The sequence below is a fragment of the Penicillium nucicola genome (assembly GCF_028828085.1).
Source record: "Penicillium nucicola strain IBT 29836 chromosome Unknown utg000007l, whole genome shotgun sequence".
Lineage (NCBI taxonomy): Eukaryota > Fungi > Ascomycota > Eurotiomycetes > Eurotiales > Aspergillaceae > Penicillium > Penicillium nucicola.
In genome coordinates, this window is record NW_026643131.1 from 165,959 (window position 1) to 189,013 (window position 23,055).

At 52.5% G+C, this 23,055-nt stretch overlaps 9 protein-coding genes across 9 annotated transcripts; 6 read left to right on the top strand and 3 right to left on the bottom strand.

The window, feature by feature from the left end:
• Window positions 1–102: 102 nt before the first annotated feature.
• Window positions 103–955, top strand: N7511_007110 (bifunctional precorrin-2 dehydrogenase/sirohydrochlorin ferrochelatase MET8; the record flags this gene model as incomplete). The annotated part of the gene is made up of 3 exons (XM_057129487.1): window positions 103–228; window positions 288–769; window positions 829–955. 3 exons carry the CDS (start codon window positions 103–105, stop codon window positions 953–955), a joined length of 735 nt encoding a protein of 244 aa, XP_056982555.1.
• Window positions 956–1,111: 156 nt separating this feature from the next.
• Window positions 1,112–6,982, bottom strand: N7511_007111 (Arf family guanine nucleotide exchange factor SEC7; the record flags this gene model as incomplete). Its single annotated transcript, XM_057129488.1, has 3 exons — window positions 1,112–1,448; window positions 1,498–5,175; window positions 5,226–6,982. The coding sequence occupies 3 exons, from the start codon at window positions 6,980–6,982 to the stop codon at window positions 1,112–1,114; spliced, it is 5,772 nt and encodes a 1,923-aa protein (XP_056982556.1).
• Window positions 6,983–7,395: 413 nt separating this feature from the next.
• On the top strand, window positions 7,396–9,015 carry N7511_007112 (putative pyruvate dehydrogenase complex, dihydrolipoamide acetyltransferase component; the record flags this gene model as incomplete). The annotated part of the gene is made up of 4 exons (XM_057129489.1): window positions 7,396–7,505; window positions 7,564–7,613; window positions 7,669–7,892; window positions 7,951–9,015. 4 exons carry the CDS (start codon window positions 7,396–7,398, stop codon window positions 9,013–9,015), a joined length of 1,449 nt encoding a protein of 482 aa, XP_056982557.1.
• A 544-nt stretch (window positions 9,016–9,559) lies between these two features.
• N7511_007113 (uncharacterized protein) lies at window positions 9,560–10,232 on the top strand (the record flags this gene model as incomplete). The annotated part of the gene is made up of 4 exons (XM_057129490.1): window positions 9,560–9,610; window positions 9,663–9,664; window positions 9,721–10,134; window positions 10,199–10,232. The coding sequence occupies 4 exons, from the start codon at window positions 9,560–9,562 to the stop codon at window positions 10,230–10,232; spliced, it is 501 nt and encodes a 166-aa protein (XP_056982558.1).
• Window positions 10,233–10,758: 526 nt separating this feature from the next.
• Window positions 10,759–11,642, top strand: N7511_007114 (golgi SNAP receptor complex member 2 family protein; the record flags this gene model as incomplete). Its single annotated transcript, XM_057129491.1, has 4 exons — window positions 10,759–10,761; window positions 10,809–10,908; window positions 10,961–11,142; window positions 11,199–11,642. The coding sequence occupies 4 exons, from the start codon at window positions 10,759–10,761 to the stop codon at window positions 11,640–11,642; spliced, it is 729 nt and encodes a 242-aa protein (XP_056982559.1).
• A 687-nt stretch (window positions 11,643–12,329) lies between these two features.
• Window positions 12,330–13,505, top strand: N7511_007115 (malate dehydrogenase; the record flags this gene model as incomplete). Its single annotated transcript, XM_057129492.1, has 4 exons — window positions 12,330–12,395; window positions 12,448–12,565; window positions 12,618–12,862; window positions 12,912–13,505. The coding sequence occupies 4 exons, from the start codon at window positions 12,330–12,332 to the stop codon at window positions 13,503–13,505; spliced, it is 1,023 nt and encodes a 340-aa protein (XP_056982560.1).
• A 272-nt stretch (window positions 13,506–13,777) lies between these two features.
• N7511_007116 (ATP-binding protein) lies at window positions 13,778–16,644 on the bottom strand (the record flags this gene model as incomplete). The annotated part of the gene is made up of 3 exons (XM_057129493.1): window positions 13,778–13,936; window positions 13,994–15,915; window positions 15,978–16,644. 3 exons carry the CDS (start codon window positions 16,642–16,644, stop codon window positions 13,778–13,780), a joined length of 2,748 nt encoding a protein of 915 aa, XP_056982561.1.
• Window positions 16,645–17,944: 1,300 nt separating this feature from the next.
• On the top strand, window positions 17,945–19,455 carry N7511_007117 (uncharacterized protein; the record flags this gene model as incomplete). The annotated part of the gene is made up of 3 exons (XM_057129494.1): window positions 17,945–18,173; window positions 18,281–18,909; window positions 18,943–19,455. The coding sequence occupies 3 exons, from the start codon at window positions 17,945–17,947 to the stop codon at window positions 19,453–19,455; spliced, it is 1,371 nt and encodes a 456-aa protein (XP_056982562.1).
• A 541-nt stretch (window positions 19,456–19,996) lies between these two features.
• On the bottom strand, window positions 19,997–22,534 carry N7511_007118 (uncharacterized protein; the record flags this gene model as incomplete). The annotated part of the gene is made up of 1 exon (XM_057129495.1): window positions 19,997–22,534. One exon carries the CDS (start codon window positions 22,532–22,534, stop codon window positions 19,997–19,999), a length of 2,538 nt encoding a protein of 845 aa, XP_056982563.1.
• Window positions 22,535–23,055: the final 521 nt, after the last annotated feature.

Genomic DNA, 23,055 nt, shown 5'->3' on the forward strand with positions numbered 1-23,055 from the left:
GAAGAAGAAAAAGTTGAAGGAAGAGAAAAGTTTCGGAAAGAGAAAAGTTCACTAGCGGATGTGGTCTACACCGCCCGCCGTACAATGGGGGGGCATCGATAGCTGATTGTTGCATCATCATCCCACCATCCCACCATGTCCAAGTTTCCAGAAGTTCAGGGTGGTGGCTCATTGATCTTGGCCTGGCAGATTAGAGACAAGCATGTCTTAGTAGTGGGTGGTGGAGAGGTATATCTGTCCCCGATGTTGGTCTCGGAGCTATGACTGATCTATATATATTCCGTTAGGTTGCTGCAGGACGTATCCTGCATGCCCTCAATGCCGATGCACGAGTGACAGTCGTTTGCCCAGCTGCCGGACTCAACGAGGAAGTAGCATTCCGAGTGTCTGAAAAGCAAGTCTCACACGTGGACCGCAATTTCCAACCCAGCGACCTCGATAATGCCGATATGGTGCTCTGCGCCATTGACGACCCGGAAGCTTCAACCCAGGTCTGGAAGTTATGCAAGGAAAGACGCATTGCGGCCAACATTGCCGATGTACCACCCGAGTGCGATTTCTACTTTGGCAGTATCCATCGGGATGGTCCGTTGCAAGTGATGGTCAGCACTAATGGAAACGGCCCCAAGCTGGCCAGTATCGTGCGCAAGAAGATCGCCGAGACCTTGCCGAGCAATATGGGTGCTGCAATTGAGAACGTGGGAAAGCTCCGGAGGAAACTCCGCGAAGTAGCCCCCAATCCTGATCAGGGACCCAAGAGAATGAAATGGTAGGTTCCTTTTTCTATCTTTGTTCTTTCTTCTCGAGCTACGTCCTAACCAAGTACAGGATGTCTGGTGTGTGCGAACAATGGAGCTTGGAACAGCTCGTGGAGATGACCGAGCGCGATATGGACAGTGTGCTCACCTACTACGAGTCGGGCAAGATTCCCACGTTCCAGGAAGTCCAAAACTGAAATGAAATCAAATTAACGGAAATTTTATCTTATCAATACAGCTATGCATCTCTAGAAGTAGAAAGACAAAAAGAAATTTGTAAAAAATCCCGAAAACCCGGGTTATAGGAACGCCAAAGACAAGACCGCGAGGATATCCAAGAATATTACACAAAATTAGACCTGGCTGTCACGGCGCGACCCCTTCTGGGAAACGGAGCTCCGCGGGCTGATCGGAGCGTCCAGAGGGTTCGGCGGCGCAACGCCCAGTCGGACCTCGCCGATGCGGCGCAGAAGAGACTGGAGAGCGACGCGGATCTCCGGGTTGAGATCGCGACTCAACAAATCAATTCCGAGCGGATAGAAGGTCTCAATGTGTTTATCAAAGTCTACTTGCGGGAAGTTAGTGTATCCGTCAATGACATCCACCACCACTGGACGCCAGGCGACGATGTTGCGGTGTTGAGTGTCTTCCTCAAGACGGACGAAACTGCGAATGATATCCGCGCAGAGACTGGGAATACGTTAGTGATGAATAATAGGAAAACAAGAGAATAACATACGGAATGAGTGCAGCCTCAGTCTCAGTGCGACTGCTCTGTCTTTCCTCTCGCTCGTCGTGGTACATGCGGAAAAGAATATGCACGTAAGTGGAGGCACTGCCGCTTTCCTGCTTCAACAAATTGGGAGGTTGCTTCATGAAGCCCTGGCGCCAGAGCTGCATCCGCAAGTCCTTGTCCTCGTTGAACTTCTTGGCGAACTGATAGCTCTTCTTCAGCAAGCCCATGAGCCGGAGAAGCTCTCCACTGGGAATCTTTGCATAAACGTTTTCGTTCGAGAACAATTCATGAACAGTTTCAATCATGAGCAACTGCAGAACACAGTTGGTGATGATGCGGTTGAAATACCGGCGTCGCGCAGCAGTGACAGCAGCAGGCTGTTGCTGGTCTGATTGAGGTCGGTAATCCTCCAATTCGGCACGGGCCTCGCTTTGTACGGGGGGATCTCCATTTTCTTGGAGAGAAGTTGTACTTGGTGAGCCGTTGGCTTGCAGCGCTTCAGGCACATCTTCACCCGTGACTGCGGCTGCAGAGACCGCATCGGGAGTCTGGGTCAGTTCTCCATTCACGGCTTCCGCCGGCTTGGACATGGTCACTGCAGCAGTGAAAAGTTCATATGCAGTTGTCTTACTAAACAGCTCGACAAAAGCACCAACAATCTGGGACCAGTGCTCCTGCTGGAACTTTGCGACATTCTGCAGGATCAACTGCTGAAGGCAGTTACTACCAATGCGTGCAATTGTGTCATTTTCTTGACAGATGCAGAGGGTCAAGAGTTCCAAGAAGCGGCTCAGCATGTATTCCAGCGCATCGAAATAATGAGTGAAGAGAGTGATCATGTTTCGCAACGCCTGAATCATTGTAGTGGAGAGCCACACCGAAAGGTCCTCGTGATTGGGAACCTTGGACATTTCGGACTTCGATTGCAAGACCACAAATATTGGGCAAAGTAACTGTCTCCAAAGAACGTCCCAGAAGTCCCTGGGGAAGTTACCACCATGGCGGATCAAGGTATCGAAGAGATATGTGAGTGCTCGGGAGCGGACCTCGAGGTCATCACCCGTCATGAGTACATCCTGGAACGCGATAAGGATAGGGTACCAGAACTGCTCCTCCTGTGATTGACGAGTAAGTTGTTTGGCAAGATTTGTTCCATTGTCCTGGAATGTGGCCGCAGATGCGGCATCACGGTGAGACAATGGACATTCAGGAGTTCGCAACATCTTGGTGACTGTGGACTTCAATGTTTCAATTGCCTGCAAGGATTTCTTCTGGAACTTGGAGTTCTTGGAAAATTCAGTCAGACAGACAATGAGGTCTGCGAAGGCGCCTTGAGTGATCACAACTCCAAATCTAGTGTTGTAGACCTGGGTGACATGATCAAAGGCCATGTTGACAATTCCTTCATAGGGTTCCCGAGCGGCAACAGTAAAGACACCAAACATGGTTTTCCAGCCGGAGCGAATATTGTCGCCACGAGCTTGAATCATCTGAATCAAACACCGCAGAATCATGTCCTTGACAGCAGCAGCAGTGCTATTTGCCATAACATGCTCGAAGGGCTTGAGGAAGTCCTTCTGGAACTTGAAACCAGGCAACTCCTCGATCTCCATGAAACGCATGGAAAGTTGTCGGAGGGAATCCAACGCAAAGAAGACAACAGTGGTGTTAGAGTGACAGCCAACTTGATTGAAGTGCTGACCCAGAATCTCCCAAATCTTGGACCACTCAATCCTGACACGAGTCATGTTGTAGTAACTGATTTCAACCAGCTTCTGGAGACTGTATGTTCGAGGTGAGTCTGTGTGAGCGGAAGATTGAATCTCTTGCCAGCTGACTTCACTCAAGGCCCTGACGAATTCGATGATAGCCTCGTGCGAGAGGTTGGCGGTATTGGTAAAGATACGGTCAACGCCACGGATCATGTCTGCTGACCGGCTTTCCATGGCGATCTCGGGTCGGAAAGCAGTTGGTCCGTTAATAGAGCGCGGCCGAGCACGTCTTGTGCTTTGCATGGATCTGCGAGAAGAATCCACTGATGAAGGTACTCGTGAAACATCAGGCAGAGATCCCTCATCAACACCGTCACTCAGAAGCTGAAGACGGTCAAGTTGACTAACACAAGTCAGGACATCCCGCCATGAGCCCTGAAGATGGTTGCCCTCAGTGAGGGCGACGTCCAGCAAGGCCTTCAAAGCCTCGAAGTTCTTTGGCATCATTTCTCTCACGTTCCCGAGGTTGGTGAACTTGGCTAGCGCAGTCACGAATGCTACACGAGGAGTCTCTAAATCGAAGGCGCAGCTGATCCGAATGGACAGCTTGAGACCCTCCATGCAAAGCCTGATGGTCCGGATGTTCTGAGTATCTTGCATTGGTGCGGACAATCCAGACAAGAAAGACATCCAGGTGACATTGAACATAGAGCCAACGTGGCGTTCCGAGGTCGCAGGGATGAAGCGAGAGAGCGCATCCTTGACGGCTGTCTTGCGCTGGGCTCGAATCAGAGAGCGATAGAGCTGTTCCGTTTTGTTGGCCATCTCTTCTGAAGCCTGAGAATACTTCTCGCCCTGGATGTCTCGTCCGACAGTAGCAAATACCTGTCCAGCTCTTGTGGCAAGGCCAGTGGAAGGAGCTGGTTGAGCACCAAGGTTGGCAGCATGTTCCTGCTCTGTGTCAAGGACGATTTCGTTACTTCCAATCTCCTCATAGATAGCACCGAGATAGTCGGCAGGTAAGTCCTGATTGTCGTTAATACCACGGTTGTTCTTGATGAAGTCTTCCTTTGTCATACGACGGCCCTTCATTTTCGAACTGTGCTGATCGGTGTTGAGTAGAATTACGGAGTATGCGAGAACGTAAGCTGTGTCAGCATTGGCGAATGCATTCGGATTTTGAGTGGTGTAGCGTTCGGCAAACTTCAACATGAAACGATCGATCTTTTGGGCTTCACCAGGTAGGCGGAAATGTTGCAAGAAGGAGCGTAGGGAGTCGACGAAACGACGTTTCGTAAACTCCATCAGGTCAACGAAAGCATGCATAATAGCGATGTTTTCTGGTTCTCCTTCACCCAAGTATTCTCCCAACATGGCTTTGTCGATACGGTCATTGCGGAGCATGAAGCCAGCAATATCCTCAGGCGACTCCGAACGGATGAACCCTTCTTGAAGGAAGGCTTTGATTCCACGCTTCGGCTTGAAGTTAAATTGCTGAATAGCATTGGTGAGAGCAATCTTGTGCTGCTTAACCTTTTCAATCTGGTTCGGGTCGTCCTCAGGAAGAGGCGTGGACCGTCCAGTTCCGCCTTCATGGGTTTCAGGGCGGGGAGAAACCAGGAAGCTTGTGTCGAGGGATTCGCGGGAGTTGTCAATCGACCTAGATGGAACACCCGTTTCGGGTTGCTCATCAAGTCGCTGAGCGCCCCAGTTGTCAAGCGATCGTAGCATCTCAACAAGGCACTCAATGGCCTGTTGCTTCAACCCGTACTCCGGAGGGATATGAGGCATGGGGGATGGAGGAGTGGGTACAATGTGTGCACTTGTCAAGGAAAGGGGAAGAGTGCCTCGGTGGTGCCAGTCAGAGCCAATACTTGTCATTTTAACGTGCAGTTCTTGATATTGTTGTTGTTGAGAAATTGAAGTGACGACAGGCATGCTTGCATAACGGGAAAGTTGTTCAATGATACTGTAAAAGTTAGTTGAGGAGAAGCAGGGTCGAATTTGAGAAACACATACTTCTGGAAAATATTCTCCAAAGCGGTTCGATCACAATCATAGTTAAGATAAATTTCGACCAAGGCACGCGGATCACCGCCTAATCTCTCCAGTACTTCCATGAAGTACTGCTTTTGGAACGCAGGGGCAGCACGTTTTTCAAGAATGGCGAGGTAAATTTCTTTGAGGAACACTTCCAGTTCCTTTTTCATCATGACTCTCATGTCCGTAAGCATCAACCAAAAGATCTCACAGCAAACCTTGAACACATGAGGCACAGCGCTGGCACCATTGCGACTCAAACTGAGGCACAGGTGAGGCCGCACAGCCAGAAGAAGCGTCATGCCATCCGTGCTGGAGGAGCTGTTCTTGATGGCAGCAAGAGGAGATGTGAATGTTGCGGTATGGTTATTGATGAGGTAGTGAATAAGGTGGAGCGAGAGCAACTTCGATCTCATGTTCTGGGACTTCACATCTTGTTGCTGCTCATGAGACAAAACCTTGTGGCTCAATTTGCACAAGGCCCGGAAAACGAGGAAGGCGTCCTTAACATAAATCTCATCTACTTCGTCCTCGGCCGAGCTGTCATCATCCTTCTCCTCGGGGATGCCAGACATTGACCGCGTCATCGACCGCTTAGCACGGGTGACTGTGGTAGGCGCATTATCGTTGACAGTGGTCACTTCCTTGGGTGATTCGAAACTCTGAAGAGTGAGCTTTTCAGCGGTGGGCTCCTTGGTGACAGGTTGGTCGGGTACAGATACTGAAGCCGCCTCCGAAGTCTGACCCACGTCACTGGCTGAGGCATCGAGAGCAGATGAGGGCTTCTCCACCTCACGGGTTCGAAGTTCCTTAAGGTCCAATCGTACCCGCACACGGTCAAAGACCGTGCTGACCATTTGTGTGAGTGATCCCTGGGCAATTTGCTGGTTTTGACTGGACTTTGAGTAGATGAAGATGTTGTAGATCTGACGAACGGCTTTCAGGAGACCAGCTCCATGAACCACAATCTTGTCGTTCAAGACTGCCGCCAGTAGCGATTTGATGATTTGCTGCTGAATCTCAATTGCTGTGGCTTCATTTTCGAAACAGTCGCAAATCGCATCAATTGCGCGTTCAATTAACGGTGGTTGGCCGGGGGTGGCTTCGTTCTCTGTCTCGGCGGAGGGGAATGCGAAATAGGAGTATGTGATCAGCTTTCCGATACAGTCCAACGCGGTGACCTGCAGGGGAATGCTAAGGGTTTTGCTAGCCAAGTGCAGAGGGCGGAAAATGACCTCCGGATCAATTGGCTGTCCATCGGTCTGCTTGATGTTGGTCAAGGCAATCTGAGTGGCTTCCTCCAATTTCTTGTCTCTCCGAGCGTCCCGCGAGGCAGCAATATTGTCCAGGGCCGTGACAATGAACACAGTAGAACTGACTGCAGCCGACCTTTGTGTCATGAACGTAGCCGTCGTGGACCGAGAGTCTGATCGCAATCGACTTTCCGCGACATTGTCGTCTTCCGGGGTTGGTTCCTGAATTTCAGGTGGACCGTCTGTTTTGGGTTCTTGTTCGGTCTGTTCAGACTCATCCTTAGGCGGCACCTCTGGTTTCTCCTCACCCTCCTGCTCTTCAGTTGTTTCCTCGTTCTCTTCGGGGGATGTTTCCAATGGTTCAGTCTGTTCGGGCACGGTTGGTTCGGAATCTAGAGCTGTAGGAGATACATCTGTATTCTGAACGGGTTTCTCGGGCATCTCAGATTGGGTCGGCTCGGGGCCGGATGCGACATCCGCCATGGTCAGATAGACTCCGGGCGGAGCAATCAAATTAGATCAAAAACATCGAACGATTAAATGTAGTGGAGCTGTGCTTTGCACAATCGCAATGACATGTTACGGGGATGCGTGTCTTCTCCGAATCGGGACTGGTGCATGCTGACACAGCCTGCTGATGTAAGATGATGACCTAAGGTGCTGACTCAGTTTTTACCTAATTTCCCTCTCTCGGAAAAGGCCGCTCACCGGTGAGAAACCTAAGGTACCTTAGCTCAACAGAAAAGTTCGTGGTTTAGAGACATCTCCTTCCACCCCCAACCTCATCCAATCTTGGCCCTCCACGTCCACCTTGTGCCGGGTATCTCCAATTCTTTCATCTCAGCGTTGAGGGCCTTTATTTCTTTCATTTCATAATCGCGATAGTCTCAGGCACCATGGTTGCGTCAGCTGTCCGGATGCGCACCCCGAGCGCCATGTTCATGTCCAGAGGTGCCGCCGCTATGCGCCGGCCCCAGGTCTCCTACAAGTTCCAGGAGGTCATCCAGTACGTTTACCAGTTGATTGCGGGCGATTTCTGATACTAATGGACCATCTGCGCGCAGGAACCAATTGCCCAGCATCTCCGCTCTTTCCCGCTACTATGCCTCCAAGTGTATGGATCATCTCCTTTGTCGGCCAGTACCAATTCTAACATGACACTCTCACAGCCTTCCCTCCCCACACACTCATCAGCATGCCCGCTCTCTCCCCGACAATGACCGCGGGAAACATCGGCGTGTGGCAGAAGAAGGCCGGAGACGGCCTCCAGCCCGGTGATGTTTTGGTGGAGATTGAGACCGATAAGGCTCAGATGGACTTTGAGTTCCAGGACGAGGGTATCCTCGCCAAGGTTCTGAAGGAGTCTGGTGCGAAGGATGTCCCCGTTGGCGCTGTAAGAAATTTCCCGGTTTTATCCGTTGGTATCAAACTGACAATCTTCCCCCCTTTAGCCTATCGCCGTCCTTGTTGAGGAGGGTGCCGATGTCTCCGCCTTCGAGTCCTTCACTCTGGCCGATGCCGGTGGTGAGAAGCCTGCCCCTGCTGAGAAGAAGGAGGAGCCCAAGAGCGAGTCTGCCGCTCCCGCCCCCGCCCCGGAGCAGCCCGTTGCGCAGGAGCCCGAGACTTCGGGTGAGAAGCTCCAGCCCGCTCTTGAGCGCGAGGCCAACATCAGCCCTGCTGCCAAGGCCCTCGCCCTCGAGAAGGGTGTCCCCATCAAGGGCCTCAAAGGTACTGGTCGCGGCGGTGTCATCACCGTTGAGGATATCGAGAAGTACAAGCCCGCCGCTTCCGCCGCCGCCGGTCCCGCCTACGAGGACATCCCCATTACCTCCATGCGCAAGACCATCGCCAACCGTCTGAAGCAGTCCATGGCTGACAACCCCCACTACTTCGTCTCCACCACCCTGTCGGTCACCAAGCTCATGAAGCTCCGCCAGGCTCTGAACGCCTCCTCCGAGGGCAAGTACAAGCTCTCCGTCAACGACTTCCTCGTCAAGGCCTGCGCCGTTGCCCTGCAGAAGGTTCCCCAGGTCAACTCCAGCTGGCAGGACGTTGACGGCCAGGCTGTCATCCGTCAGCACAAGACTGCTGATATCAGCGTTGCTGTTGCCACTCCCGCTGGTCTGATCACCCCTGTTGTCAAGAACGTCTCCGGCCTCGGTCTCTCCAGCATCTCCAACCAGATTAAGGACCTTGGCAAGCGTGCCCGTGAGAACAAGCTCAAGCCCGAGGAGTACCAGGGCGGCACCTTCACCATCAGCAACATGGGCATGAACTCCGCCGTTGAGCGCTTCACTGCTGTCATCAACCCCCCGCAGGCCGGTATCCTGGCTGTTGGCACCACCCGCAAGGTTGCTATCCCCGTCGAGACCGAGGAGGGCACCGTCACCGAGTGGGATGACCAGATCATTGTCACCGGTAGCTTCGACCACAAGGTCGTTGACGGCGCCGTTGGTGGTGAGTGGATCAAGGAGCTCAAGAAGGTTGTCGAGAACCCCCTGGAGCTTTTGCTGTAGAAGCACCGCCCGTTCCGACTCTCCTCTTGTAATCTGTATTAAAACACTTTGCCTCCCCCATTAGACCAATACATAGGTCCTTTTTGTTTTTGATCTATTTAGCAGCTTTCAATCAATTTCTATCCACTTTTTATCATATGTTTTCGTTTCGATCTCGGGGGGTGTGGAGTGGTGTTCCGGATGCGACAACGTAGGTGGCTGAGGGCAAACTCGATATGAGGGATTGTGGTGTGAGAGAGGTATACACCGGTCATCCTGAACTGCGACTGCTCTGTAATGTTCAGATGTTGCATAGAGCACGATGTATCAACACATCTCTAGATGACGAGAACGCACAGTCAACACGGGAAGAATCTACGGTTCGAGAACCCTGGCAGTGGGCCCAGGTCATGACGTGATGTCACACCCCCCAAAAGGTATAAAACCTTCACTTTCCCCTCCCTTGATCTCTTCATCCACGCATTTGGTAGGTGATTTCCGGCTTCGGTGGGCCTCATATATTAACGTTCTCTGGAGTACAGAACTCTCATCATACACTCTAATCATGTCATACGCCGACGCTGCTGCCAAGGGCCCTAAGCAGGCTCCCGAGGATGTAAGTGCGCATATCCCTGAACTCATATCGCAATACTAATATCGAATAATAGGCGTGAGTACCGTTAATTCAAAGGCTGAAATGTCCCTGCCCACTAACATACCCCCCAGTCGCGCTCCTTACGTTGGAGGAGTCTACAAGGACGAATCTGAAAGCACAGCCTCGCTCATCGATGTCGACGGACCCCACGTGCAATCTGTGGATGCGGACTTCCTCGAGCAGGATGTCCAGACTACCACTCAGGCCGAGCGGTTAGATCGCGAAGCTGAAGAGAAGGAGAAGCAGCGCGCACGCGAGGAGTCCGAGAAGAAGGCCAAGTCGCGCAAGGCCAAGGCCAGCGGCATCCGTGACAACACCAGCAACCCGGTCTACCTTGCCAACGCTGCTATTGCGACGATTGTCGGTGCCGGCCTCGGCTTCGGTGCCTACCGTCAACACACCCGGGGCAAGCTGTCCTGGGAACTCGTTGGACTCTCTGCTGGTGCGGTTGGAGTCTTTGGTGCAGTGGACTACTTTGTCAGCAAGTAAGTGTCTTGTCTTGATTATAATCATATTGGTAGTTGTTCAATTGCTAACATATACGACTAGGTGGTTCTTGCAGAACAAGTTCCCCCCTAAATAGATGTGCCCTATTCGATCTTTTCTCTGGTGTTGCCTGATTGCTTTCTGTCTTGATATACCACCCCTGCTCTATTCCAGTTTTGCATTTGTTTATTTGGCGATAATGGAGTCGAACCGGCTTGACTGTATCAGTATCCATAACGACAATACCATTTTTCGACACTTCTGGGTTCTGGGTTGTAGATTCTGCTGGCAGTGAAACTCCTTTCATAGACTATAGATCAGTGTAGAGGAAGATTTCCAGCATAAACATGACAAAACTGCAGATATGTAAGAAATGCAAGATATAAAACGATGACATGCATCGTTCCTGGAAGCGGTGAACGACGTCAGAATGGCCCAAACAAGCCCATCTGGCCTCGCGCTGAGTTGGTTAGGCTCCTTCGGTGTTTCCCACACTAAATTAGCTCGAGGCTTTGTTAATTTCCTCTGCTAAGCCAATCTTTGCTTTTCTTCTACCACATCTCCCTTCGTGTATAAGAAACCCAATAACCGCATCTATACGTGGCATCCGCCGCATTGACACAATGGTACGTTCCAGTCTGTCATTGATGATATCTGTTACTCACAACGATAGAACTCGCTATTTAATTCTGCCCTCAAGCAGTCGTCCTCGATCCGCCGGGACCTGGACACTTTTTCACAATCTCCTGCCACCTCTTCACCCGCATTACAAGGTGCGCGCCATCGCCAGCTCTTCGCGAAGCAACATACTGATTATAATTCTAGGCCAGCTTGCTGCTTCCCTGGCGTCATTGTCCCGCACAGTTGACGACTACTCAGCCCTCTCCAAGAAGGAGCTGATACCCGAGAAACAACAAAAAGCCTTTGACCGAATCAAGAACTTCCGCGATGAGCTCACAGACTACCGAACACAATTCGACCGGCTCCGCAAAGAGCGCGAGGAAGCGGTAAGCCCACCCGTGTCATCTTGACCCCATAAGTCCTAAAGTCCTAACATCCCTAGCAATCGGCGACCAACCGCAACGAACTTCTCGGCCGTCGACCACACCACGCCGCAACACCCGAGAACCCCTATGCGCAGTCCTCCCTCCCACAATCCACTTCTGCATTTGCGCCCACATCCTCGGGTCTCAGCTTCGGCGCTGGTCCATCAGACTACAACCGTGAAACAAATGCTCTCCGCGAACAGTCCTTCTTCTCCAACACAAACACCCAACTAGATGACTTCCTCGACCGAGGCCGTGCCGTCCTGGCCGACCTTGGCCAGCAGCGGGAGGTGCTCAAGGGTACTCAGCGTCGGCTTTACAGTGTTGCGAACACGCTGGGTGTGAGCGGAGACACCATTCGAATGGTGGAGCGACGGGCGCGGCAGGATAAGTGGATTTTCTGGGGTGGAGTGGTTGTCTTCTTCTTGTTCTGCTGGCTTGTGCTGCACTTTTTGCGGTAAGCTGTGTACTGTCTGAAGCTATGTCACTTATATGGGGGGATTCGATTGCTGTTAGGTTTAGGGTTGGGTCTTGTATCTTGTATTCAGGTTCATCAGCGCTGGCGTTTGGTTATTGCAATTATTGGCATTGGCAATTCGTATTTGTTCGTATGACCTTAACGTTCAGATTAACGTTAACTTAAATTACTTGCTTCGTAACAGGACATGTATGTGTGTCTGGTGAAATGTCTCCCTATACATCATAGTATAGGGACCTCGGTCCTCTGTCGGGCATACTCGACGGAATAGGATATATAGTGTCAACATGGACAATTACCACCCCCGACAGTTCTTAGTTGTCGCCTGCAGCTATGAATCCCTGTTTCCAGTCCAATTGAGGCATTTAAGTACAAGTACCTGCTATGCCACTGGGCTGCTATGTGGCTGCTTGTACCTGTACCTATCCACATGCCACCCCGAGCTCGGCAACCTATTTCCTCCTCCACCAGCAGATCCAATGATAGTCAAGCCAGTAGACTAAACCAGAAAGAATCTATTGCATATTCTCCCATACTAAACATCCCCAACAGTCACTATGGCGACGTCAGCCGAACTCGGCAGCGCGGAACTGTTGTGGAGCCCCAATCTCTTTCACCGGAATCTCCCTTTCCCCTTCTTCTTCTCTTCATCTCCCCATCATCCGCAATCATGTTCGCTGCTCGTCGTTCCATTAACCTCTTCCAGAAGCGTGCCTTCTCGGCCTCCGCTAGCAATGTACGTCCCTTCAATCAATGCTTCTGACTCGGGTCGCTAATCTCTCGCGCAGGCCTCCAAGGTCGCCGTTCTCGGTGCCGCCGGTGGTATTGGCCAGCCTCTGTCCTTGCTCTTGAAGCTCAACCCCCGTGTTTCTGAGCTCGCTCTCTACGATATCCGTGGTGGACCCGGTACGATGGCATCTCAGGGTCAATCTCATGTTCAATGGCTGACTTTTCACAGGTGTCGCTGCTGATCTCAGCCACATCAACACCAACAGCACTGTCACTGGCTACAACCCCGATGCCTCCGGTCTCCGTGACTGCCTCGAGAACTCCGAGATCATCCTGATCCCCGCTGGTGTTCCCCGTAAGCCCGGCATGACCCGTGATGACCTCTTCAACACCAACGCCTCCATTGTCCGCGACCTCGCCAAGGCCGCCGCTGAGGCCGCCCCCAAGGCTCACGTCTTGGTCATTGCCAACCCCGTACGTACTCCAACATGTCTTCCATCAACGCTCCTCTAACATCTGACAGGTCAACTCCACCGTCCCCATCGTTGCCGAGGTCTACAAGGCCCGCAACGTCTACGACCCCAAGCGTCTCTTCGGTGTCACCACCCTTGATGTTGTCCGTGCCTCGCGCTTCATCTCCCAGGTCCAGAAGACCAACCCCTCCGGCGAGGCCGTACCCGTCGTTGGTGGTCACTCCGGTGTGACCATCGTTCCCCTGCTCTCGCAGTCCAACCACTCTTCCATCGCTGGCCAGGCCCGTGATGCTCTCGTCAACCGCATCCAGTTCGGTGGTGATGAGGTCGTCAAGGCCAAGGACGGTGCCGGTTCCGCCACCCTCTCCATGGCCATGGCCGGTGCCCGCTTCGCCGAGTCCCTCCTCCGCGCCGCCCAGGGCGAGAAGGGTGTCATCGAGCCCACCTTCATCGACTCCCCCTTGTACAAGGACCAGGGCATCGACTTCTTCGCCTCCAAGGTCGAGCTCGGCCCCAACGGTGTTGAGCAGATCCACTCCGTCGGCGAGATCAACGAGTACGAGCAGAAGCTCCTCGATGCCTGCCTGGCTGACCTGAAGAAGAACATCCAGAAGGGTGTCGACTTCGTCAAGGCCAACCCTTAAAATGTTTCCGTGTACAACACTCATCTTCTGTTATGCTGTTCTGATGGATGGATATGACATGTCTTACTAGATCGACAGCACTAATATCATTCGATCTACTTGATCCAAGCAATGTTCTTCAACGTAATACCTTATTTGAAACCCCGGATCATGCATTGACTACCGAACACACCAGATTCGCAATGCAAAGAGATAAATCCCGTAACTAAATACCCGAACCGAAAAAGCATAGTATCAAGCTATTTCTGTCACTAACCAGCGATCATCAATCATCAAGTATAGCTGCGCATCGCATCCAGATATCCCGTTCCACCACGCAAGTCTTGATCAAATGTCTCGGCCACCTCCAGCACACGCTTGATATGTTCCATTGATAGAGGCGAGCTCTCGTTGACAGCCAGGGCCTGCGCAGTGCGGACCGAGTTTTTAATCTATACCAGTCAGCGTCGGACAGGCAACCAAACAACCAAATCAGAAGCATTACATACCTGACGACCGTTCAACGTGTGCCTCGAAAGCATATCATAATCCTCCTCACTAAACGACGCAATGTGCACTCCCTCAATAGCACGCACACGCTCCAGGAACATCTTCCAGATGCTCCGCTTCGCCTTGGAAGTGAGATCACCGTAGCGCAGAGCAACATGAATACGCGACTGGAAGGCATCATCGAAGGTTTCAACCCGGTTGGTTGTCAAGAACAGAATCCCCTGGAAGTACTCCAGTAGACGGAGGAATATACTAACCAAGGCATTGCGATGAATGTCATGGATCGTGCGCTTCTCAAGGAAGACATCGGCTTCATCGAGGAGCAGCACAGCGCCCCAGGAATGAGCAATATCCAGGATTTTGTTCAGCTCCGCTTCCAGAGTCCGCGAGTCTGTTCCCAGCTCACCGGCGCTGACCATATACAGCGGCCGACGCAGTAGCTCGGCAATGCCCTCTGCTGTGAGGGTCTTACCTGTTCCTGGAGGACCATGCAGCACAGCAACCAGACCCTTGCCCTTACCCTGGATGACATCGTCGATGTTCTCCGCCGCATGGAAAGTATGCGACTCGACCAAAGCTTTCACGATGGACTTCTGGTTCGTCGGCAGAACAAGCGAGCCAAAGGCCTCCTTATCCCACTCGATATCACTGATGCCCGAGATAGTAAACTCCAGCCAGAGCTTCTCACTGAACGCAAAGCCCAACACAACAGGACTAGCCACCAGGAGCTCCTCCTCCGTGAACTCGCGCGGCTTAGGATCCGCAGCATCGCCCTCCAAGCGATCCATCTTCTCCCTCTGAATCTCATTTCCATTCTCATCAACCTCCACCTCAACAACACGCGGACACCCGTCTTCATCCTCAATCACCTTGTACACCGTCTGAGGCGTATCAGACGAGCCCCCGTGCTCCGAGTCCGAGTCCGACCCTCCACAGCAACACCCAGCACTATCATCATCCTCCCCACCACTGAGCCCCAACTCAGACGGATCTATTAGATCCGGATCCTTGGGACGAACCGTACTGATAGGATAATTAGGATTAATCCGACGATGAATCGCCGGATCAATCATCACTCGACCATTGATATTAACCTTGATCACGAAAGAGCGCTTCTTCTTGTAGAAAGCCATGCCCTTGTGGAAGCGGTAGTTCATACCACGCAGCGCGACAAAGCGCTTCCCACGCTCAATCAGACGGGCACGCAAGGCCTCGGCGTCTCGGTGGTATTGCAGCGGATAGCAAGCCAGACTGGTGATCTTGCGAGCGCCCTTGAACGATTCGACTTCGGCGGACATGCTTCCGAAGCCGTAGTCCTTGCCGTCATATTCCAGGTAGCGGCCCTCGACGCTATACCAGTGACCCTTCATGAACGAGGATTCCTTGATCGCGTACTCGATCTTAAAGGCGCGTGGTTCGTCCGGGTTACTGTAGGTTGGGGTGTAGGCGATGGTGTTTGGCTTGAAGAGCGCCCACAGGAGATCGAAGGTAATGGTGTTTGCCTCGAGCAGGGGGTAGAGGGTTTTCTTGGTGTCAGCGTAGTCGATGTCGAGGTATTTGATGAGGACCTTTAGATGGGCCGCTTTGAGGGCGGCAGTCTTGCGGGCTTTCTTTTTCTTTTCGCTGCGCGACTGCTTCTTGAGGTCTTTCATGTACTGGCGTGTTTCTTCCAGGTATAGGAATAGCATGTTGGGGTCGACCACGGCGGGTTCCTGGACCAGGCTGACGCCCTTGACGCCGTCCATGACTTTGGCGAGGGCATCGCGGAGGTGCTTGCTCTTGATGTCGACCACTGTTTCCAAGTATTTGTTTTCCCAGTTGAACTTGCGACGCACGGTGAAGATATATTGGTCCCATTCGTCGGCATCGGGGTCGTCCACCGTTTCGGTCAGCTTATACTTGTGGATGGTGGTGTCCCATACTAGCAAGGTTAGCACGATACAACGGACAGAATGAACTGGAAAGCAGGAGTTTCTAACTCACGTTGATCAACACGCTTGAACGCAACCTTGGACGCAGGCTTCTTCTTCTTAGAACGTTTCTCTCTCTTCTCACTGAGAGGATCACTGGCCGTCAGATCGTCGGCGGTCTGATCGCGGAGCTCCTTAGCGCGCTTCTTCAGCTTCAGCCTGGTCACCAGTTTGCGAAGAGCTTTCTCGTCCAACGAATCTTCCGACTCGACCGAGCTCTCCGAGTCAGACGCAGAGGAAGAATCCGACGAAGAATCCGAATCCGAAGCTGCAGCTTTACGCGACCGTTGCTTTCTCCTCTTACGGCGCTTCTTATCCTTCAGCACACGCTTGGCCCGGGTCTTTGCTCGTATACGGTGCCGTTTGCGCTTGTCCGTGTTGGACTCACTCGAAGACTCCGAGTCAGCATCGTCCGTGTCAGCGTCACTGTCCGAGTTGGAGGAGGACGACGACGAGGAGCTATCGCTCGAATCGGCCTTCTTAGGCCTCTTCTTGCATTTCTTCTTCTTGTCGTGCTTCTGGCAGACGAGCTTGGGGACTGTCTCAGCTGCGGGGGCAACAGCTGGGTCTTTGGCTAGGACCTCTTTCACGGCGACTTCTGGCTGGGCTGAGCCGTTGAGGTTGTCGGTGGAAGGATCAACCTCATCCTTGGCCTCAGCCGGGATAGTAGGTTCTGCCATAAAAACTACAGCTGTGGGAAGCTTGGAGAAGTTGGAGAAATGGAATGTGAGGTATCAGAAGAGACTAAATAGCACGGAGACTGGCACTGGCTTGTTACCAGAGACAGAGAGACAAGAACAGAAAAGGTAGAGACAAGTCAAAAAGGCAGAAATAAACCAGAGCAGAGTCAGGAAGACTAGGAAATAGAAAAGAAAGAGAATGACTCTGTGGGTGAGACGCATTTTATGTACGCAGGCATCACGCTGCAGCCTCAACACCAATCAGTCAGCTCCACGATGTATGCGCTGTCGCTTTATAATTAGTTGCTTCCTTCTGCCCCGTGGACATCCTAGGGACTGCCAGAGTTTCGTCCGTATTTTTTCAGACTTCCATATGCATGTTTCAGTGATGCGGCTCTGAGCTTGCTCCAGTCCGGGGACACTGCTAAGCGCCGAAAGCTGAGCTGTCGGTCTATGCGACGTGGCTGCCTAGGCTGCCTACTGTAGTCCGAGCTGTACATGAGCTGTTCTCACATGAACGGAATAATGTACATGGGCCTGCACATGAGTCACTTTTGAGCACCCCTATTTGATATGCCGGTTTCTGTTGGCTTGTACTGTACTGTATGGTGGACACGTGCCGGAGACTTGCCCTAACTTTATTGATCCACCCAGGTTGGATGTCGATGGAAAGACCTTTGTCGGCTTGTTGAAAGAGCAGTACCAATCGCTGTCTTGGGGAGAGTTAATCAACCTGTTATCACTTTATGGTCCAGATGTCTCTGGATGAATGGGTTCGACTGGTCGAACTGGACGTGCCGGACACTTCTAGGCCATCCAGTTTGGGAGTGGATGGGAGAACTTCCCAAACTGAATTCACTGCTTGGAAGAGTAGAGTCCGTGTCTGTGTTAGAGAGAGTCAATCACGTTCTGGATCTTGGACGGACGAAGTGCTCACGGAGGGATGAGTTGACCTGATCGAGAGTGACGTGCCCAGACGATTCTGGTAGACGTAACCACCAAACACCGGAAGCGCGAAGGTTAAAAGAAAAGAAGGAGACTAATATGGAGGGTATGGCCGCTGGCAAACATTTGGAGCTTGTTCAAGCGTGAACTTATGATGCTGTTAGGGCTAATTCCTCGAACCCCGAGGCCCCGCGGGGCGACATCAGCGCCGGCGAGGTCCCACGATCCCACGACCTCCCCTAATTAAAAGCGTCAAAAATAAAAAAGTATAAATAGCCAAACGTACCTAAAACGATCCTAGACTCGTCGCGATTTCTCCGAGAACCTATTCAACCACGGTGACTTATCCATCGAGATGAACCACAATAATCATCCCAACTTGCCTTCGGGCATGGATACTGTGACGGATCCTCTGTCTGATCCTCTCTCTGTCCTCCCTGATGGAGCTGAGTCTATGCCAGCCCAGCAAGGCTTCTCTCACGACAGTCATCCTGCTCTACCTGCCGGCGGCCCTCCCATCTCCATCCCAAGCCACTCTCTCTCCCCCCTCCTGCCATTGAAGTTCACGTTAACCCTGCTGTATTGTCTCTTCTCCTCGAGAGCACACATCACACTTCACCTGAGCAAGTTTCCACTGACATTTCTGACGTTGCTGTCCCCGTATCTGGGGCTTCTCTTCCAACTCTGGTAGCCTCAGAGAGTTCTGTTTCCATCCTCCCATTTGATATCTCATATTCTCTTGACCGTTTTCTGGACTCACCTTCTCCCGTCTTTGAAAACATTGACACTGCTGGTGATATTGAAAACCTCCCTGCTACTCCTAGTGGGCTTCACAGTCTACCTTCCACTGTCGATCCTTCTCTTGCTGTCACACCCTCTCCTGTCTCTGCTCACCCCGAACCTCTCATCCATACTGAAGCTTCTGTTTACGCTGAGTCCGCTGTTCACGCCGAAGCTGCCACTCCTGCTGAACTTGCTTTTGATGCTGAACTTGCTGCACACGCTAGAGCTGTTTCCCGTGCTGTAGCTGCTGCCCACGCTGAAACCTTTGCCCGCGCTGAAGTTGCTGTCCATGCGAGAGCTGTTGCCCACGCTCAAGTTACTTTTCAAGCTGAAACTACTGCCTTCGCTGAAGCTGTTACTTGTGCTGAAGTTGCTTTTCACGTTGAACTTGCTGCCCGAGCTGAAGCTGTTGCCCGTGCTGTAGCTGCTGCCCGCGCTGCAACATTTGCCCGCGCTGAAGTTGCTGCCCACGTTGAAGCCGTTGACCGCGCTCAAGCTGCTCTTCAAGCCGAAGCTGCTCCTGACGCTGAGCTTTCCGTGAGATCTGATAGTTAGTCCACTTCAATGCAGCCCACTCACACTATCACTCCTACTCAGAGCAACACTAATCCGCTTCTCTCAGATAGCTCTCACCTCGATCTAAGCATCATGCCAGAATCGACCAACATGGAGAACCAACAGCGCGCTCAATGGGAAGATTCGCCTCCTTCCCATCCCATCGTGCCCCCCGGCGGCCAAAACCCCAGCGCCTGGCTCGAAGCACGCATCCAAGCGTCCGAAAACCAGCTGCTGGCCATGATGGCCACGAACCACAATGACCCTCCGCACCATTTCACCAACGACGATGAGATGAGCGACCTGGGTCTCGACGACCTCGATGACCTGTTCCAGGAGATGGAAACCGGCACAAAGGCTGCCAAGAAGCAAAAGCCAGCCGGCACCGAGCGTCTCAGCAAGCGTGTTAAGAAGAGTAACACGTCTACTACCGCCGCCGCCCCCGCCGCCTCCTCCACCCACATGCTGCGCAGCAGCACCACCCAGAAGACGGCGGAGTCCACCGCCAAGGCCACGAAGGGTCTCTGAGTCCTGGCCGAGTGGGCCAAGGGCTCGGAGGACCAGATTTGACGTACGTATAAGCTTTCTTTGTCCTTCCTCGCCTGTTACATTTCGTTTGGATACTTGTTAGGCGGAGCTCAGTTGTGCTAAGCTCCTTGATATGAGATCTGATTGCTAACGGTTATTACCTTATTTAGGAGGCCCAGTAGGGCAATGAGGTCCCGGCGAGGGGGAGAAGCCAGGCCAGGTGGCGAAGCCTGGCACTACTACAAGTGCTGTTGTGCCCTGCGTTTTGTGTTAGAGTATTGTGTGATTATGATACCCCGGGGCTACATGATCAAGCCCCAAGCGGAGAATGAAACCTGTTCTCAAAAAAAAAAGGGATTCCCAGTAAACCTGTTCATTCGCTAGATACAATCACGGTAAATGCTAAATGCGCGAGGATATCAGATCCAAAAGAGAGAAACGCCCCGAGTCCATGTGCCCACCCGCTGGTGTCATATAATCATGAGAGCTAAAGCTGAAAGCCGAAAAAAAGTCAAGGTACCAACCGAATAATAAAAGAAAGTTAGAGAGCGCTCAGTTCTCTTCTGCCCGTGCTTCGCATGCTCATCCCCATCCCTGGTAGTCCGGCGCTCCATTCTGACGAGTCGGAGTCACCTCGACCTCGTGATCCACTTGTGGTGCTTGTTCCGATACTGATACCGGCAGTGGTGAGAGATTCTGTATCGTCAATGACCGGTGGGCCGCCAACCATGACAGGGCGAATCTTGGCACCGACGAATCCACGACGATCACGGCCTGTGCGACCACGACCGAGCCAGTTGTGTTTCAGGGCTTTACTGAGAATCTCGATCTTCTCTTGGGAGGCATCGGCGGTCTGAACGCTGGCGAGCACGCTGACACACTGCAGCATACGACCTACGGTTTCTGTGATGACGTGTGAGGTATCGGTCGAGTTGACGCGATGGATGATAGTAGGCCGTGCTGCGGGTGCCGGTGGCGATGCAACAGACTGGAAGGTGAAAGGATCTGGGTTTGAGGATGTATTTGATGTAGCGCGGCTGCGGGAGTTGCTGCTCGTAGGACGGGCGTTGTTGGCTAAACTCGTAATCCCGTCAGAAGAGTAGCTGTCTGCGACGTTGCTGAGAAGAGTCGAGGATTGCGAGTTGAAGCTGCCAAAGCCGGCATCGAGGGAGGCTGCGGTACCGGGACGGCCTCCTGTGCCGGTGCTTTTGGCCGTCACGCTGAGAGTTGGAAATCCGGAGTTGATGGAGTCCAGACTAAGGCGGGAGAATGTTGTCTTGAGGGTCTCGTAGCGGTTCAGGATGATGCAGTCACGGAAGGCGATCAGGACCAGGTTGCGCACTTCGAGTGCACCACCGACAGGGAGTGGACCCCAAAATTCAAGGGCTTCCCGCCTGGTCATCAGAGATCCACAACCCTTGAATTCGAGATCCAAAGGAAGGAAAACGGCCTGGATAAAAGGCAGGATCGTGCCAAATACCAAGAGCCAGATCTGTACAAGATGTGGAACCAGCTTTTCATCAGGTACTCCTAGAAGTGAACTGAGATTCAGAGTTGCGAACCCAGTTTCAAGCAACTCTTGCAAGTCGGTAATGATAGACGCAGGAGTCCTTTTATGCACACAGCGCTGTAGATGAACTAGGACCAGCTTGTTCAAATCCTCAATGGCAATGCGAACATCCTCACCATCGAAAATGACCAGCAGCTTCGCCTTGAGGAAATCCCACGCATCTTCAGGTGTCATGTTGTTCAACCCGAAGCCTTGCAATGTCTCCCGGAGAATAGATTCGTGGTATGTACCAGCACTGCCAATCGAGGAAGGGCCAGGGAAGCCACCTGGTGTCGTAGGCCCACCGGCGGTATTGGCAAGCCACTCCGATTGTTCCGACTCCGCGAGAGCCTTCTCCTCTTTCTTCTTCTCGCGGAGTGCTCGTCCACCATGTAAGATATCCAAACCACTGACGGACTTGCCGAATGTAGCACCCGGTGCCGGTGATGCAGGGCTTGTGAAAGAGTAGAGGGATTGCGGAGCATTTGGATCGGCCGGACGAGAATTGCTCGAGGCCGAGGACAGGACCTGATTGAAATGATCGTCGACCCGGTCCTTGAGTTTGAGTTTCTGTCTTGACAAGAAATGGTGCTTGTGCTTATCCTTTTCCTTTTCCTTGTCCTTTTCTTTCTCTGGACCAGAAGCTCGATCTGAAGGGACGACGGTGCTCACAGAGGCATTGGAGAGATTGTACATTGAGGAGTTGTTCGAAGGCAAGTCGGCCAAATTCAGGTTGGTCGTGGACGCACTGACTATGCGTGACAAGCTACTGATCTTGCTCGGAGAAGGAAGCCCCCGATCCTTGCCCAAATCCTTATCCCGGCTAATACCAATATGTTTCGGTTTGGAAAACAGCTTCTTCTTCTTCTGTTTCTCCGGTTGTAGGTCTGGTGGTTGCGCACCGGCGCGCGGGAACACCACATTCGCAGCAGTCGTCGCCACGTTTGCTGAAGTTGGGGGCTGAGGCGAAGGCACAGTGACACGCAATGGAGCAGGCATAAGCGGAGGCGATGCGCTCCCATTCCCCCGTGGCCGTGTGTCCTCCGCAGGCATGACACTCTGCACTCGTTTCGTCTGTTGCATTGCTGCCTGGGCAGCGATTCTCGAAGCCGACACGACGGGGACATGCTCGGACGAGGCACTTGGCATGGATGGTTCGAAGAAGCCCTGCGAGTGAACGCGAGAGCGATGCCGGGGTAATTCAACCGAGGGACCCCGGCCTGAAGGCCGACGGCCAGAGGAGTCTGGCATGGGGCGAGCGTGCGGCGAAGTGGTGGTGGAGCGAGGTTGAGGGGGGAAATAGCTTCCAGAGGGAATTTGCGGATTGACGGGCGTAATCGGCGCTGCTGAAACGGTTGTTACATTGGAGGAGGTGTCGCTACCGGAGGAACCGGGGCGGACCATTTCGTCTTCGTCGGAATCATCTTCGTCGTCATCGGACGGAGGCTGCGGAGGTGGAGGCCGGTAGCGGACAGGGGCTGGCACCCGCTGCCGCCCTGGCGAGTTGGGAGATCGCAACGAGGGATTCATGGTGTGTCCATTGTTGACATGAAGTGATTGTGAAGGCTACAAAAGCCACCTCGCCGATCCCTGCCCCTACGGTCGACAGTAAAGACCACTCCAACGCTATCTCGATCTACACGCAGATCGATGCTTATATATCGACTGGTTTTAGACTGGATCTCACTCAGTTCGAGTTGTATTTTTGCAAGATGGGATACTCAGCTATTGCAGGTCATTTCAGATCTCATTTGGGTTTGATTTGGTATACTGCTTCTCTCTACGTTGAGGATATCTTGCCCTAGAGTTAAATGCCGGAATAAGTAGCTATATAATATCAAGATCAACAAATAGACACATATCAATATTTGTAGCTTTCGCTTCCATTTCAATTCGCATTTCTCACCTCGCTCTGTGTGTATACTGCCCTTAGGCCGGAATATCGAAAGACCGGGCAGCTATTTCACCGCCTTCCAATCCCAGCCTAGCTCACCATCCGGCCACTAGTCCTTCTCTGGCTTAGCCTCGGCAGCAAAGAACATGGTGGGGGC